The sequence below is a fragment of the Bos indicus x Bos taurus genome, chromosome 28 (assembly GCF_003369695.1).
Source record: "Bos indicus x Bos taurus breed Angus x Brahman F1 hybrid chromosome 28, Bos_hybrid_MaternalHap_v2.0, whole genome shotgun sequence".
In the NCBI taxonomy this organism is placed as follows: Eukaryota; Metazoa; Chordata; class Mammalia; order Artiodactyla; family Bovidae; genus Bos; species Bos indicus x Bos taurus.
The window spans coordinates 28,683,827-28,703,145 of record NC_040103.1 but is presented as its reverse complement, the minus strand read 5'-3'; the positions used below and the strand labels follow the sequence as shown (position 1 = coordinate 28,703,145).

The window sequence follows — 19,319 nt, the reverse complement described above, 5'->3', positions numbered from 1 at the left end:
CATTAACACCTACTTTAGTCATCTCACTCAGCTCCAGTAACACAACGGCACTTTGATAATTCTATAATTCAGACACCACATATTCTAAGATATGAGGTTAATTTGTTCAGTTTTCTCCACATAACCTTCAAATGTTGACAATGAATTTTCTGTGTTTTTCAGAGCTGCTAATACTTTTGTACACTTTTTTCTTTGAAGAATAACATAAATAGAGAGAAATACATGCTTGGTGAATTTTCACAAAATGAACACATCCATGTAACCAGTACTCAAAAGAAGAAACAGAACATCACTGGCACCTCAGGAAACTCCTTCATACCCCAATCCCAACACTTTCCCCACCCCCACCAAGGATAATCAGTCTCCTGACACACACAGTTCTATCTGTTTTTGAGATATATGTAAGTGAATACTGTTTGGTGCCTGGCTTCTTTTGCCAGACACCATTATATTTGTAAAATTCACATATTATTATAAATAGCTATTCTCTGTTCACCGTGATCAATGTTTAACATTCACTGTGTGATCATGCCAGAAAACTATCTGCCCATTTTATTGTTGATAGGCATTAGGAAAATTCCAGCTTGAACTATTACAAGTAGTCCTGTTATGAACGTTTTTGTTCATGTCTTCTGGTGACTACATGCACACAATTCTGTTGTATATAAATCTAGGAGTGGAACTGATGAGTCACAGAGCATACATGTGTTTAACTTTAGTAAATAACATACACTTTAAGGAAGAAATAGTTTAAGATCTTTTTGAGGAAATTTGAATGATTAATGATTCATCAGAAGGTGCTGACTTAAAAAAATAGTTTTAGGAGGGTAAACATATTGAAGTAGGATGGCTGATCTGCACTGCTTCCAAAGAAAGCAATTTATTTTAGAATATTTTCACCAGCAATTTTGCATATGACAATAACAGAAGTAACCAAGTCTGTCTTGTCCTTTCTGGAATTGATGATACTAAAAATTTAGGAACAAACTGAAGAGCCGTTGCTATTAAAAGTAAGTACTTTCTTGACAAGTTACAGAATATAAATGTTACAAGTCAGAAGTCTGCAGTAGTTAAGCCTGTACTCATTTAATCATACTCCTGGAAACTGAAAGACTTCAAAACTAGTTTAATACTCAGGTGGTCATATAAATGCCTTCTACATCAGTGAACATGCTAATAAAATTCATTTAATCCTAGAACAGGAAAAGAATATTATGCAAAGACTATGGGAATCTGAATAAAGCATGGATTAGTTAATAATAATGTATCAATACTGGTTCATTACTATTTATTTATATATATATATATACACTCATTGATTATAACAAATGTACCATACTAATGTAAGATGTTAATAATAGGGAAAATGGGGAAGGGGTATCTATGAGAATTCTATATACAATCTTAGTCATTTTCCTGTAAATCCAAAACTGTTTTAAAATAAAATTTATCTTTAAAACTTCATTTAAAACTCATAACATAATCTACAGATTGTAGTACACCTGCTAAACTCTTCTTAGGACACAATCCAAATGCACTTTGAGCTGTTAGACACTCATACACACATACATACACATACAATCCTGCTATCTGTGAGCTTAGACACACAAATACATGAAGGAAGCTTTCTATCTGTGCCAGTTTTGGTTTTGCTCCTAGCTATAAAATTATTATGCAGGCTTAGACTTCTTTTCAATCCAACTAACCTAACCTTTTTTGAGTATACACTATAAGCACTTAGTGATTCATTAAGAAGCAATTCCCCAGTTACCTTCAAACAATAAAAGCATCCAAACTCCAAGTAAGGTCAATTCTCCAATAAATCATATCTTTGTGGTTTAAATCATTGAATTTTTGCTTTTACTTCACAGAAAATAAAGGAAAAAAGATTGTGCCTTACAGCTAGTAGGGAAAACAAGTAGCTCTAATGTGGTTTAAGACCTAGCAGAAGGAACCCTGAGCAAGGAAGCCGGAGACCTAGCTTCTAGCTTCAATTTTATCACTTTTCAGCTAACCTAATGAATTCAACTGTAGTCACACCATGTCTATCTCTAAGTACAACTTGAAGTTTGGTTCTTTTGTAGGAGAAATCAGCAAACTTTTTCTTAACAGAGCCAATTATTTTAGGCTTTGTGGGTCATGTGGGTTCTGTCACAACTCAAATGTTATTAATACAAAAGCAGTCACAGACAACATGTAAATGACAGATGTGCCTGTGTTCCAATAAAACTTTATTTATAAAAAACAAGCAATGGTCTTGGTTATAGTTTGCCACTTCCTATTCTATATATCAGGGGCAAGAAAATCAACTGACAAGCTCAATTTTGTAAAACTACTCCACTGAAATAAACTGTTTTGTTTGCAGGGAAAAAATGCTTATGAATCAGGATCTTCACATACCTGAGAATGTTCAAGTTTCCCCTGCGTGAACAGGTCACATCACCAATACCTAAGACAGAGCAGGAAAACACTCTCCCTTACATGGTTGTTATGACATAACAGGGGGTGTGTTAATTTATATAGGCAAAATTTACAAGGTGACCTGCAAAAGTAAAATACCAAGTTTTAGCAACTTTAGCAACAAATACAGAAACCCAAATCTCATTAACACCAATAATCACTTCTTCCTTATAGTAAGCTAAATTAATTCAGAAAACTGCCAAGGTCACTGGCTTTGCTGGGAGAGCTGTTTTGTTTCCATGTAACTCAGCTGGTTTAGAACAATAGACCCTTAGTCATCCATAACCTATTAAATTTCCAGGAGGCCAGAGTAACGAACTGTTTGAACTAATTTAGAAGTTTGATTCATTCTGGGATGGGACAGGGGTTTTTCATCAGTATAAATGGTCTAATCAAGCCAAGATCGTATTTATCATCCTTATAGGGTCTATCCTAGTAAAAATGTTCCCTTCTGTGTTAGTCACCTTGCTAAATTCAGCTTCATGTTAGCTACCAGATATTCAACAGCAGGCTGGAGCAAAGAGCCGGCCCACAAGAATCAAGCAAGTGCCTTTTTAAAAACTAATCTTAAGGAGTTCCTCTCCATGGCTTTGCAAAGTAAGCAAAAACCATGCCAAATAGTAAAAAAGGCACTTACTTGACTCCCACAGACCAGCTCCACACTCTAGCAGCTGTCACTGGCATGGTACATGGAGAGTGAGGTGGAAACGATTATCTTGCCAACCACTGTAGGAATGGTAGCGAAAGACCTAAAAGAATAGAAAAATGTAAAGTCAATGTCAAAGGAGAGGCCCTCCTGAGCCTGCTGACATGGGTACCTCAGCTTTTAATGCCGAAAAAGAAAAGGAAGTCTGAAAAGTTCAAGTCATTCTTATTACAAGCAATCCTTTAGGACAAGAGAGCACTTTTAAAAGAAAATGAATTATAACCTAGACTAAATCCAGACTGGTTATGAGAAACTCTGAAATACACTTTTTTTCCCAGAGAAAGTATTGAATCGTTCAGAAATAAAATTGAATCATAGAGAAATAATAATAAAATAAAAACAGAATCATAAGAGAAATAAAAATAGCGAGAATCTGAAGCAACAACTCTTAAATTAATACTTTTAGAAATAGTATTAAGGGGAAATTTTTTTCACATACCCCTACCATTCTAGCATTTGAAAAACAGAGAACCGTGATAAACTATACAGAAATAAGAAATATTAGTAAAAACTTAGGAGTTTCCCAGAAATAGAGGTGTCAGCCTATCGAAGTTCACTCAAGAACTTTCGCCAGTTTCAGAAACAAGTTTATAAAACTTAAGAAATTTTGGCACAGTTAAAAAAAAAAAATTCAACTCATTTGCATATCCATACAACTCTCTGGTTTAGAAAGTATGTTTTCAAATGCTTTACTCTTGGCCATTTAATTAGAGATCATCGAAAAACAAGAAGAGTAATTTTTATTTTTATTTATTTTAAATATAAGCTTATCTTATTTTTTGGCCGTGCTGTGTGGCATCCTAGTTCCCTGATCAGGGGTCAAACCCACGCCCTCTGCAATGGAAATGCATAGTCTTAACCACTGGGCCACCGGGGACATTCCAAGAACAATTTTTAAAAGCCTGTTTACATACCTATCTTCTCTCTCCATCCTACACTATTTATGGGTGAAATAATTTGTGGGGGAAAAAAACAGTGTGATGTGCAAGAAAAACAGCAACAGTGAAAAAACAACAATCATTCTGAATTCGCAATCCCCTCTTCTCCTCCCATCTAATCATTCCTACCAAAACAAAACTAGCAAAAAATAAAAAAACCTCTTTTACTTGCAGGTCCATTCAGCACGCTTTTCCTCAGAACCACAATCCAAAGAAACAGGCAGTTGAGTTTACTCATTCTTGAGGCATCAGAATCCACCCAATAAAAACAAGCAAATAATTTAAGCTTTCAATCTAAATAAATTATAGCCAAAAAAGTATTCTTGCACTAGCCCTTAATTCTAATATGTTTAAATTTGGGTCACTTTTTTAATGGACAGTCTGGTGATTCAAACTACCCAGGCCTCAATTAATTTAATTAGAATGGAATATTCACTGTTAATAGCAACTCTGGCCAGACTACATCTTGGGTGCTTAACTAATGTTTTCTTCTTAATTTTGGCTTGTGTTTGCTTTGCCTCAGCTCCAGGCCCTGGAAAGCATCCCGTTTATTGGTGTTTCCCTCACTGCATCAGCATTTCTGGTTAATGCGCTATAGCAAATCACTTGGAGGTACAGCCTGAATGGAGTTCTGTACTGTGTATTCTGCAAAACTGTTCAGCCCACCATATGAAAGATATTGCAAATCAAAGACTACAGGAGACTGGCAAGAAAACATATTGCTCAGAGATTGGTTTTTTAAATTAATGACTACAAAGAAAGAATACACACTGACATACATACATAACACGTATATATGTAAACACATATATTATTAATACAATTATTTATTTCACACCACCTGCCTGCCTCAGAAAGAAGTACCTCCCCTCAGTCCCACACTTTGTTTTTCCTTTACTGCATCAAAACCATGACACAATCCAAGAATCGGTTTTTGGTTTATTTTTTTACCACATAACGGACATATCTTTTTACAAAACAAAGCAGATAGCTTTAAAATACAAATTACTCCAAACACACAGAAAAAAAATAATGACTAAATACCAACAAGTTTCTATCCACAGCTTGCCTGCACTTGAAAAATCTGAGAATTTTAATAGAATTAACCAAGCTTTTGCTGCATCTCAGTCTCTTATGAGTTCACTGTAATACAGCAGATGCTGTTCTGCATTTTGTATAAGACACGCTCATCTGTGTAATGAAACATTACTCGTCTCTGCCTTCTCTTGGGAAGTATAAAGGGCTTTCCCAGAAAAATGATAAATGAGGACATTCCACACCAAAAAAGGAATTGGCCTTTCTGAAAGTCAAAACAACATTCCTAATCTGACTTTTAAAATGACATATTTCTCTTTCCTATCCCCCTAAAATGTTCAGCTAAAAAGGTTTTCAGTCAACAGGAAAATGGATAAATATGTGCAACAGAGAATGAAACACCCCCCAGCTAAAAATGAATGAGTCAGAACCAAAGGTATCAACTACACAATTTAAGTATTAAGCAAAAAAGAATAAATTATATAAGGATATATCCAATGTAATATCTTCTAAATAAGACTTAAAACATGTTTACAATGTTGTATGAGCTATATGGCATAAACATATACAAGGGAAACATCAAACTGGAGAGTGTTTGGCAAAGAGGAGAGGAAATAGGCCTGAGGAAGGCAACCTGGGGTAGCAATTATAATTGTATTATTTCTTAAGCTAAAAGAAATACATTATTCTACTTGTTTTTATAGACATTACATACTTCATAATTTAAAAAAAGACTTTTCCCTTTATATGTTTGACGAACAACAAAATTCTTTATGAAGGACATCCACTTCCCCACCCCCAGCACCAGAAAACCACCACCCTCAGCTGTCAGTATGGCCTTTCCAAGCGGGCTTCTTTGAGAGCCTGATCCTCAGTAGTTATCTTTTTTCTTCTGCTAGTGCTGCTACTTTCTGATGCTGGCTGTGATGTAACCTTCCAGATCCATATCTCAGAGCCTCAGCCTGTCTCTACTTTTAATCTTACCAAGAGTATTCATTTTAGGCAAGAAATCTATTACACATAGTTTCCTTTCATTTCCCCCCTTTAACTGCTGAAAGCTCTAGTAATCATTAAAAAGAGAGCCATTATGTATCTAAAGCTCACTGGACTTTGTGGCAGTTGGCCAAGCTATGAACTCTATTTCCTTCTGAATCAACTACTAACACAGGATGAGATATTAAAATTAAAGAAAGTACTGACTGGAGTTCAAGTCTCCATTTAATAAATGAACATTCCAAAATTTTGTAACATCGTATATACTACAATTCTGTTCTACCATCTCAATTGTGCTTGGATAACATTTTGTTTTGATGCTTAAGTCAGAGCTAGAAATGGAAAAAAATAAATTTCATATTTTGGGGGGTTAACGAGAACAAAATAAGAAAACAAAACCCAATTACTAACATGCATATAGATGAGACATTCAGACAGAGTATACCCTTGGGATCCCCTCAAAAACAAAAACAACAACAAAATCACTATTACCTCTTTGTGATCAGAAAACTCATTTTTTCCTGTCTACTCAGCAGCTTCTGTCCTTAGCATTCAAAGATCACGGAAAGAGAGGTAGTAAGAAAGAGACAGGGACAGACATTAGCTGGTATTCTTCTGTTTACGAAAGAAATGTAATTCCATCAAAACCAAACCAAAAACTTTCCATTTTCTCACTTGCTTTTTACTACTTCTACTTCATTCCATCTTTAAACACTTCTTTAAAGTATTCTGACAGCTATAATCTGTTTTAAAGTGAAAAATAGGTTTTTATCACACTTGGCCACTTGCCACAGCCCTGCTTCATGGCAGCTAGCAGAATTCTGGCAGTACAAGATACAGGATACAGTGGGGGTAGATGGAAATACAGAAGATTTGTTCCAAAATAAACACCTCCAAAAACCTGTCATCTTTGGAAATATGTATCAGTAGGGAATATAGAGTTGGCAGCACCTCGTTCAAATAGTTCCTTTCTCTTTTCAGCAGTGCCCAGCCCTTCACTCTTCTCTATTCTCCTTCACTTGCTCCAAATACCTCCCAGGTAGATGTCACTGTGTCAATTTCTTAAATTATCTATAGCGTACATTCTTTTTTTTCCATTACTCTTTTTACTTAACATTGCACATAGCCATGCTTGTTTCAGCACAACCTTTTAAGTTTAAGTCTTTAACCTTTTAAGTCTTTTAAGATTATCAGCTGCTGTCTGAAGCAAAGTCATTCCTTCTTGATAGCTCTATGATTTCCATCTGTAGAATCAAGGCACAGGGAACAAGATGATATACCAGGTTGAAGGAGTCGGACAATGGTCCCTAGGACTTTTTAACTCACTGACTCATTTGTCCAACACTGACTGAATGTCTACATTCACGACACTGTAGTAGACTCAGTTCACAGGGTTTGGAAGACCAGACTACTATGAACAACTAACCACTTGTTAAGATTTTCACACTGGGGATTCCTGTAGTATAAAATCAAAGAAACATTTTCTGTTCCAGTCTGGCAGGTCACAACTCAGAATTCATGAATGATTAGCACAGTCCTGTCCCACAACACACCATCATTAACTGCTTTTTTCCTCCTCCCTTCTCTCCAACTCTGAATTTCCCACCATATCTTTACCTCTTTTCCAACTCCCTCAGCAGTTTGAATTAGAAGAAGAAGAAAAAAGAAAGATGGAAATAAAGGCTTAATGAATTAAGAGGAACGTAGGGTAAATTGTTCATCAAGATGTCAGAAGTAATTATGCAAACTGTCCTGAAAAGGAATTGGAAGGCTCTTTTTTTGTCACTTCAAGCCCTTTGCTCTTGTGAGAATAAGTAAACATATAACCATCAGTTACTGATTTTATACAAGCTACCCAATGAAATAACATAAAAATTACTTGTCGTGTTACATAAAAATGATAAATTAGAATTAAAGAACTTTTTAGGTTCACCTGACCAAGCATCCTTATTGAACTGACAAAAATAATAGGATCAAAGAGGTTATGCCACTCACTCAAAGTCAAACAGCAAGTTATGGAAGAGAAAGCAGCAGAGCCCAGACCCCTAACTCCATTATACCACATAGCACATAATTCTCTTCAATTACTTCTTATTTTGGTGACTGGGAAACACACACACACACAAATACATACACACCCTTAGCACTTCCATCTTTTCATTTGTTTAACCATCCCAGAGAACTATTAATAATAAATTCTGTGATGGTACAACTATTATTTGCTCCCATAAGATTTCAAAACGTTCATCAACTACACCGCAAATACAATCTTTTCTGGTAGAGCAGATACACTAATGCCTCTAAAAAACTGTCATAATTGTAAAGTAAATATTTACCTTTGTATTATAATAAAACCTAGAAGACCAAAGAATATGTGCTCTCCAGTAAGAAAGCCAGTAAGGTCCTAGTCAATTAAAATGTTAGAGAAATCATTTCAAATAACTTGTTCTCAACCCTACATAAAGGCTCAGCGCCAAAGAATTGATGCTTTCAAACTGTGGAAAGCATCTTTGGAGAAGAATCTGCAAAGTCCCTTGGACAGCAAGAAGATCAAACGAATCAATCTTAAAGGAAATCAACTCTGAATATTCATTGGAAGGACTGATGTTGAAGCTCCAATATTTTGGCCATCTAAGGTGAAGAGTTGACTCATTTGAAAAGACCCTGATGCTGGGAAAGACAGAAGGCAGAAGGAGAAGAGCCAACAGAGGATGAGATGGCTGGATGGCATCACTGACTCAGTGGACGTGGGTTTGAGTAAACTCCGGGAGATGGTGAAGGACACGGAAGTCTGGCGTGCTGCAGTTCATGGGGTCGCAAAGAGTCAGACACGACTTAGCAACTGAACAACAACAACATATATGTGTGTGTGTGAGTGTGTGTGTGTATATATCACTACACTTGCAACACTGAGGGATAATACATATATATTCCTACTACTTCTGCCACTCCAATTTCTCTGCCACTCCAATTTCTCATATTATGAATTTCTCAGAGAAATTCATAATATGAGAAAGAAGACTACATTCATAATATGAGAAAGAAGACTGCTAAAATTTCACTAAGAAAAGATTTCATGCTTAGGAATAGCTAGTTTTGTTTGCTTATTTGTTTTTTAAAAGATAAGATCCTCATACTTAAAATTGGTATTTAATGCTTAATCATACTTAATGCTTAATATTTTCTAAAGGAAATAAAATATTACAGAAATGGAAAGTTAAAGGGAACAAAGCCCAATAAAATTACTCAAAAGTATTCATCTAGTTAATGAACATGTTAAGAGTTTCTGCTTTGGCAGAGTATAATACACAGAACATATTCTTTCAACAAGATCTGCTGAATGCTTATCATGCTATGTGAACTTTTTCATACTGCTATGCAAATCTTCCAGATTTTGATATTATGCGGTACAGGCAGGGAGGCAGGAATAGGCATAATGTGGATATCTGATTTTATATATAAATTTTTTAATCATTTAAAAATAATTAAACCAGTTTTTTTAATACAAAAGCAGAGGTGTAGAAAAAACAACAAAGAAACATACTCAACATGACAATAAAAAGAAACTCACAGAAAAGGTCAAAAAATAAAATTTCTGTACTTGAGTAATACAGTCAGAAAGGCCTTGAATTGAACTGCCTTTCTACCTAGTACTTACTAGCTGAGTAACAGCCCACAGCCAAGTCCTATCAGCAGTCCACAGCCAGTCAAGTCTTATCAACTCTACTTCCTAAACCTCCCTTCTCTCTGTTCTCTTGTTCTCTATCCTCAATGCTACTGTCCTAGTTTAGACACTTTTTGCCTGGTCAATTAAGATGTTCTACTGGTGTCTGTTGTCTTTCCAGCCCCAGCCTCTCCAACAAAGTCCTCACACTGATGCCGGTGCGAACCTAAAAGCAGAACCTAACCATGATTCAACTGCTTGAAATTCTTCCCTTGCTCACCTATTCGACAAGTAGCATTTCTGCAAACTGTAGCTTAAACTGCACAATCAGTTTAAATGGGTCTCAACCAGAATTTCCTTAAGAAAACAGAATAGAAACTGTACATGCCTTATACTTAGTAAAAATATTGTTGCATGAGACCTTTCCCAGTTTTATGCACACATGCATATACTCAATCAAAATACAAAAGGTATTTCTACTGTGGGTTGAGTTTTTTTAAAAAATGCTAACTTAATAAAATTTCAGCTCCTTCGCAGGTTCTTTCACAATCTGATCCTTTATCATAGCAAGCGGTTAAGAGACAGGCTCTGGAGCCAGACTACGTGGGTTTACACACTAGCTATGCCACTCACTCGCTGTGTTATCCTGGGCGAGTCATTTACTAGCTGTGTGTCACTGACTGACTGTGATTCTGGGCAAATCACTCAATCAGCCTGATGCAACTCAGTTTCACTATCTGTAAAACAAGGATAATAGCAGTACCTGCTCATAGGGTGTCACAAGAATTAAGTGAGACTGTATAGTGCTTGGGACATGGTGCACTTGATACATTTTATTATTGGTATCACTACTACTGTCCAACTTAATCTCCAGCTGTTCTTACCCAAACTCCAATTCTAACAAATGACTGGCTGTTTCTCAAGTACATTGTACCCCTCACACTGTCATGTTAGATACTACTGCTGCCTTAAATATGAATCGACCTTTTCAGCCCCCCACACATTATATTTCCTCATATTTCAGCTCAAGCAAGGTCTCCCCACTTAAAGGCTTTCCTAACATCCTTTGGTAGTTCTCAGTGTTCCCACTGAGTCTCTACAGGGGAAAAAAGAAAGAGCATAGCCAGTTGCAGTCTTGTTTATGAAGGTCTCCTGGCCAGGCTGTGAACCCTTAGAACCACAATAGAAACATGTCTCTTTACCAGCAGTGTCTCACAGAGAGTAGGTGTTCCACAGATATTCTCTGAATGACTCTAGGTTATTAATCTTTCTAGGTCTTTATTTTCTCATTTGTACAATGGGGACAGTATTTTGCCTGAAGGGTTGTTATGGAGTACACTACACAATGTTGTAAGTGTTTGATAAGGAAGCAATGCTCAGCTATTACCAGGTTTACTGGGTGGCACTTTTTAGAATCTCAAACTAAATTTCAAAGATCTCGGGCAGCGGGCGTGGTGGGGGCGGCTTGAGGAGCAATACCTTAGACCTTTATCAGCTAAAATCTGGTGGGGAGAGTAAAAAAAAAAAAGATTTAAGAAATGTAGCCAATGGGAGGGATAAGATCTCTTGGAAGAAACTGCAGCAGATGCTTGAGAAACAAAACTGAAGGAGCAGACCCTGAAAAGGAAGGAAGACCCACACTGACAACCACCATGCTACAGCTTTAATTTTAGCCAGACTCAGGCTTACATCTCAGCTCCAAAACATTTGTTCATCTTTGCATCCCTATCATTAAAACAGTTTATGAAACGAAAAGAAGAAATGAATCTATTTCATCCTCAATTTCCTTATCTATAAAACTAGCACAATAATACCTTTCATAGGGTTATGGTAAGAATTAAACATGGAAACACAATGCCTTTAACTCTGAAATGCTTTCTTCTATATCTACCCCTCTATCTTTAAAGGCCAGGTAGTTCAGCTAACCTATTTGCTCTCCTGTTATTTTATAAACTATCAGTTGCATTAATACTCTTAAACTTCCTGTAACATCATTTACCATAGGTAAGAAGTACAAAGTGGGCCAGTCTTAGAAGGCAAAAAAGAAATTTTAAACATCTTGCAACCTGTAAGATAGTAAACTCAGGACTGAACATTTGAGACTACCCTCTGGATAGCATCATACACCCAATGGGCTCTGCTCAGCAGTTTTCTGGTGATTATTACAAGTGCTCTCACCAAAATAAAGTGGACAATAATAAGAAAAAATATGTAAAAACTGAAAACTTTAGTAACAAAGCATAAAAGGTAAACATTTCACCCTTTTGGATTAATAAGTATTATTAACATCATCAAAGCACTTGTAGAAAGACTCTTATTTTTAACAGATGTCAAAATGCAATGTCGTATTAACCAATTATTCCAGAACTGAATTAGAAAAAGTTCAGTTTTAGTATGCTAGTAAAGCCAGTTAGTGATGTAATTTACCAAGTTATGCTTTTACCAATAAAAAAAATTCGAGCCTGTACATGGTTTATGGGTCAAGAATTCACTAAGCTTATTAAAACTACTTTGCTTGAAGTCACCTTTGATTTTTACACAAGCTGTCTCACTGCAAGCATTTAACAAAATGCAGTGAAATAAATGGATCATTTTCCATTTGTGTTCAGCTGCAGAGGACAAGTTCAAGCTTAATCTAAATCAGGGAGTAACCAAAATTCAGTCTGACTTTAGGGTCTTGCTGGAAGAATTTGACCCCAATTCACTTTCAAAAACCAGTCTCAGCTTAATCATTTTTAGAATGAAACAGAATTATATAATTTCAAGGGGGAAAAAACTGAATGGGAAAATTAGCAGATGTGTTAGCCATTATCAGCTCTGTAGTAACTTGTTAGGTACCAAGGAAATAAAAGTTCCTTTCCTTTACCTACAGTCTTGTCAAGCTCTAAATTCTAGGACTCTTTTAGGTACATGTCTTCCACAGTAACATCTTCCTGTAACATGTTGTTCCTGTACTGTATCAATCAGTCAAATAAAGATTAGAGGATTCCTCTATACTGAGTGGGCTTCCCTGGTGGCTCAGAGGTTAAAGCGTCTGCCTCCAATTCGGGAGACCTGGGTTTGATCCCTGGGTTGGGAAGATCCCCTGGAGAAGCAAATGGTAACCCACTCCAGTTTTCTTGCCTGGAGAATCCCATAGACGGAGAAGCCTGGTAGGCTACAGTCCACGGGGTCGCAAAGAATCGGACACAACTGAGAGATTTCACTTCACTTCACTTCTATACTGAGTGGTTATCTTGAGATCTTAAAAGGTAATCATCTCCTTAATTACAGGAAAACAAACAGTAATTATTTAAGAAAACCCACAAAGCACAAAGCCAGAATATAAAAAGAAATAAAAACCTACATCTCAGGAGTTATTGAGAAAATGGTATCAGCGAAGTGCTACTATGGAAGACCATAACCACTCCTTGATTGCACTTTCAAACAGGAGGAAGCCCCAAAACCAAACGAATTCACATTCAAGTTGTTGTCTTTGTCATACGCCATTCTTGATGCTGCCTTTCTATTTAGATTCCCTCTTGGAGCAGAGTTCCATAAAGCATAAAATAGAACCCCTTGAGACTTAGAGAAGTTCAATTAATCAGAGTTTGTTGACTAAATCCAAATTTACTCCTCCAACTATCTTTGGGGCTCAAAATAAACAAGATTTTAAAATAAAGTTTCCTTAATAAGTCTGCTCTAAGCATATTTATCCAGAACCCTCAAAATCTTAGTATTTTAGTCCTCTAAAACAACAATAAATCTAGACTCTGATTCAAACATATATTTCTAATAATCTGGGTATTTCTTTTACTTTGGATAGAAAGTTTGTACCCCCCCGCAACCCCCAGTAGACCTAATACAATGTTACCAACTCTCCTTTACTAGTCCACCATCAGTCCAGTTCAGTTCAGTCGCTCAGTCGTGTCCTACTCTTTGCGACCCCATGAATCGCAGCACACCAGGCCTCCCTGTCCATCACCAACTCCCGGAGTTCACCCAGACTCAACGTCCATCGAGTCAGTGATGCCATCCAGCCATCTCATCCTCTGTTGTCCCCTTCTCCTCCTGCCCCCAATCCCTCCCAGCATCAGAGTCTTTTCCAATGAGTCAACTCTTCGCATAAGGTGGCCAAAGTACTGGAGTTTCAGCTTTAGCATCATTCCTTCCAAAGAAATCCCAGGGCTGATCTCCTTCAGAATGGACTGGTTGGATCTCCTTGCAGTCCAAGGGACTCTCAAGAGTCTTCTCCAACACCACAGTTCAAAAGCATCAATTCTTCGGCGCTCAGCCTTCTTTACAGTCCAACTCTCCATAAACAAGTGTAATATATAACCAAGGACAGCATTGACAATAACAAACTTAAAGCAATTACCCAAATTAACCAAATATGGTTACCTAAGCAATAAGTCATTAAACAAGTCAAGGTTGGGGGAGGGGGCGTGGCAGAGCACACCTTTTCACTGGCAAGCAGACAAAAGGGTGTGTATTTGTTATCTATGTATCTAGCACTGCTCTGGAGTCCATGAGGGACTAAAAGGAAACAAGATACACAATCTTTGCCCAGAAAGATAAGACATCCACAAATGAAACATTTAGAGAACAAGCCAGAGTCAATCTGTATCCTGAAAATAATAAATCCTACCAGCATTCAGAGAAGACAGAACAGAACAATGGGAAGGGGTTAAAAGCTAGGAAACACACAAGATTCAGACTAGGATTGCTCCTTGAATCCACCTCTATTTAAAAGCATTTTTATCCCATGGACATGTATGCTGCTGCTGCTGCTGCTGCCACTAAATCGCTTCAGTCGTGTCCGACTCTGTTCAACCCCATAGACGGCCGCCCACCAGGCTCCCCCGTCCCTGGGATTCTCCAGGCAAGATCACTGGAGTGGGTTGCCGTTTCATGAAAGTGAAAAGTGAAAGTGAAGACGCTCGGTCATGTCTGACTCTTAGCTACCCCATGGACTACAGCCCACCAGGCTCCTTCGTCCATGGGATTTTCCAGGCAAGAGTACTGGAGTGGGGTGCCATTGGCTTCTCCATGGACATGTATACACTCCTACATTTAAAACAGGTAACCAACAGGGACCTACTATATAGCACATGGAACTCTGCTCAATGTTATGTGACAGGTTGGATAGGAGGGGAGTTTGGGGGAGAAGGGATGCATGCACATGTATGGCTAAGTCTCTTCACCATTCACCTGAAACTATCACAACATTGTTTGTTAATCGACTATACCCCAATACAAAATAAAAACTTCAAAAAAAAATGTTTTTAAAGAATTTTTATCCCAGATGTCATTAACCACAAACGGAACAAGTCACTTCCCTTGGTTCCCATTAGGTCTGTTTTCTCATCTGTAAAGTGAGGAAGTTAGGTTCAAAGAGGAGTCACAGGTCCCAGTCTCTCACATAAAATGGACCTTAGAAGATAGAGGAGTGATTAAGACTAAAATTCCACTACAAAAACCGCATAAACATTTAGTATGGATATATGAGACGCTGGTTTAAGTACAGTGGAGTATTTGTGCTGAGTGGATCTGGCAAGGTAAGACTCAGCCAGTTCATAAGGATCCCAATTAAAGAACTGGGACTTGTCTCCGTGTCAGGCAATGTAACCTCTCTTAAGGTTACATTACTCTCTTAAAACTTCTAGGTTAAAAGAAAACAAAATAAAAAGCTTTCTCAGGTTAAACTGAAATGATATCACTGCCAAAGAACTACAATGTGTAAAGCAGAAAGGGACAGCCATGATCCGTAACAGTATAACGACAGACTTAAGAGATTTAGTAATTCAGCATAGCCGTTGACCACTAGGAAATGCCAACATTCAGGCTATCATAATCAGAGATGAGACAGATGGAGCAAAGAAATTACACAACCCACAGTGAAAGGCAGTTCCCTTCAAAGAATCATCCTTGAAAACAGCCACCTTCACTAACTGCACAGAAAGACATGCAACAAATATTTAAGATCAGTCTTCATTACAGCCACAGGCTGGAAAGCAATAACAGGCTCTTCACACAGAAAAGGAAAAAATTACACTAGATGGTGCTACAACTACTGACTAAGCCCCTGCAGCTTTTCTCCCATTTACTCAGTTGAACAATGGTTTAATGGGGGGGGGCGGTGAAGGGAGGGGGATGTCGGGGGGAGGAGGCCAAGTTCGGTTTCATAACTTCACAACCACTTTTACCTATATTAGCTGAACTGCATTGCTCTGGGCTTGTTCTTCAAATCTGGAACAGATTCAAAAACATGCCTCTCAAGCAAAAACTTAACCAGTACTATAACTGGTTATTTATACTGATTAATTAAATTGACTCTAATTTACCAGACTTACTACAGCAGAACAAAAGTGGCACAAGCAGGACTTGTGATCTGTCCAATGCAGAGTGCCATCTGCTGCACACGCGCCGGATGTCACCCACACAAGACTCAACCTCAGCCTCTTCTCAGGGACCTTTATAAGAGCAAGTTGTTTGTTCTATATTGCCTAAAACACGTGCCTCAAACCAACAGAGGAGAATTCTCATTCATGGGGTTTTGAAATACCAGTACTTTCATAACAAGCAGTAGTAAGTTTTAAAAGGAAGGAGAAAGATGTGAAGGAGCAACTGCACTTTATAATCAAAAGAATACAATAAGAGGGAAAGAAATATCTGGAGTGGATCAGAGTCCTAAAACTGTTGTATATTCCCCATATAATCTTGGCCACATCTCTCCCCTTTCTGGATCTCAATTTCAGGCATAAAATGTCAAGAATTAAATAGGTCTCTAAGAGATATCTTTCAAATTTTGAGCCTTGTGAGGAATCAAAAAAGAACAGATGGAGACAGCAGTACACATGATAGCTTTGGAGCAATCATAGAAAAAGAAAAAAATAACTTTACATATTTTAAATAATCAGGCACAACTTTTTTCAAAATCTTACAATGCTAAGTTCATTTTCAAGTCACCATTCTTACAACACTTCCGCCCATCAGAAATAACACTTCATTTAGTTGTGCTTTCAGCTCAAATTTGGCACATCACTTTTACCCACACCAGAATAGCACAGAAAAACACTTTCATGAAGTACCTGCACAAGCAAGGCACTCACAGCCTGACAGACTCGCATAGTGGAAAATACACAAGGCACAAATTTCAAAACGCTAAATGAACACCACACCCAAATAGTCTAAAAAACAACTGCAAAGTCGAATATATTATCAAAATACAGAGACAAAGACAACTTGGTAAGTCTTTAAATAGTTTGAGGGGTAGGGGAATGCAATCAGATTTTTGGGTGGCCTTATGTTTTTAAATGAACAAAACATATAACTGGAGGCTATGAAACATGCAAATCTAAATTGAACTGTGGAAAGCTCGGCTCTCACCCAAAAGCTTCAGCAAAGCAATATGTCAGTATGCCAAAATGAAGTACAATTTTCTCACAAGGAGGAGGAGAGGGTCCATATCTGTGACTAACAATAACAATACCATCTTGCATTTAAAGAGCATTAGTTCTTTTCACTACTCTTTCAGACACCTAATTTTATGCTGTCAACAGTCTTAGGGTATCCTCTAAAAACCGCCAGTTCAGTTTCCTCTCAAGAGCCATGTGATGAGAACAAGAAGACAGGTGGGTGTATTTGTTGAGGGCTGAAGGTACTAGTTTCTGCTATCAGGCAGTCTGCAGTGATTTCTCATTACCACACTATACAACTCTGCCCTAGGAAATAAAACCTACACTCTTTCTTTTGGAGTTGGCCAGATCAGATCAAAAATATGGATCTAGAAAGTCCAAAGAAAGATAACCTGCTGACTTGTTAAATGAAGAATTCCAAGTCAACTTGATCTCTCGCAACTTAAAAAGAAATATACACACACCCCAAAGCTGTTCAAATAGAAACTCCTGTGCGTTGCCAGCCAATGAAAGCCAGCAATAACGGGTTAATACAACCACCAAAACCCTGCCGCTGGGAACAACTTGTCATATTCGCTTCCCCTCTGCCTGCTGCCCACCCTTCCTTCTTCAGGCAAGCACAAGCTTATAAACCAGCCCTCCAAAAGGGCCACCGAGGACCTTTAAGGACCTGAGAGGATGGAGCTTGCCTCCTGAAGCAATGCAGCATCCATCGCAAGGGTGCTGTGCCCCATGCCCACAAGCACGAAGTCACAGAAAGGGATAAAGTTTGATTTTCCGCCTTGCCGGTTCACATAGGGCCGAGAAGAGAACGAGGGAGCAGCCCCGCTGGGGTTCAGGGTTGCCCTCCGGGGGACAGTTCCCAGCAGCATGGCACTGCCACTCCTGACACAGACACAAGGCAGCCGCGGCAACTCAGGACACCCCAACCCGCCCGGAGGAGAAGGGAAAGGGGACAACTTGAACAGTGCTCAGTTAGGGAGCAATGGAGCAGAGCTGTTAAGGAAAAAGGAGGGAGGGACCGAGATTGGGGCGGGTCGGGGAGAGGTTCAAGTCCCTTCCCTTCCCCGCCCTGGTGTCCCCGGTCCTGCGGGGACATCCCAGCCGTCGCCCCTCCTCCTCCTCCCGGCTTCCTCCGCCCTTCCTTTATTCCTGGTTGCCGCCGCAGGCGCCTGAAGGGCACGGCGGCTCCTCGGTGCCCGGCAACCTCGGGAGCGGCCGCGAGTTGAGGTAACTCGCCCGCTGCCCCGGCGGCCTGCCTGCCGGCGGCTCCCACACACCAGCACCGCCCCGCCCTCCCCGGAGCCGCCGGGCGCGCTCGCTCACCGTCCGGTGGTGCTGCTGCTGCCGGTGGCGGCTGACGCCCAGAGCAGGGAAGCAGCCCGCAGTCAGCGCTCCGCAGCCGCCGGCGCCCCCGCCGCCGCCACCCCGGGAGGAGAGGAGCAGCAGGAGCGATCTACCTGCGGCGGCCGCCATCTCTCAACTGTAAACGGCGCCGACCCAGGCAGCGCAGCGGACGGCCGGGGCGGAGCTAAGGCCGCCACTCACCGGCGCCGGCCCAACTGCCGCCCTGGACTGAGTTGATGAGGCGGGGCTTCGTGCAAGGTCCAATCGACAGGCAGCAGAACCACACTAGAGACTGCCTGTCTATTCCAGAGTTACCTATTGTGGGGCATAGTCAATTACGGGCAAATTCTAGGGAACGGGTAATTGGCATCCAAACCCCACAGGATAGCAGCAGTAGAGATAGCGTATTCGATTCGGCTAATCTTCATCAAGGATACAGCTATATAATAAGTGTAACTGGGGAAATGGATATTTGTGCAAAGCTCTGTAGTTCGTGAGTGTTTTAAGTTGGCAAAATAGACTCCAAATTAGTAATCATTAGCTAGGTACGCTGGAACTCCCAACGACACGCCCAGAGTTATCATTCATAACTGATGGTATTTGGATATGCTGAAATTATCCCCACATCCTGAGATTATCTAACAACTATAATATGCAGCATAGTACAGGAGAGGTAGAATGGTTATGATACCAAAGTCCCAGAATGAGTACATGTTATCAGTGAATTAACAGACCTGTATACACTTCAAATACTCAGTTAACTTTTACAGCACCTTTAT

At 39.1% G+C, this 19,319-nt stretch overlaps 1 protein-coding gene across 1 annotated transcript in view; it reads right to left on the bottom strand.

Moving 5' to 3' along the window:
• Positions 1-18,685, bottom strand: part of MCU (mitochondrial calcium uniporter) — a 194,911-nt gene extending 176,226 nt beyond the window's left edge. Inside the window, exon 1 of the mRNA XM_027531095.1 lies at positions 18,520-18,685. Coding sequence (XP_027386896.1) covers positions 18,520-18,669 — 150 coding nt within the window. The 5' untranslated portion in view covers positions 18,670-18,685. The remainder of the gene's footprint in view (positions 1-18,519) is intronic.
• Positions 18,686-19,319: the final 634 nt, after the last annotated feature.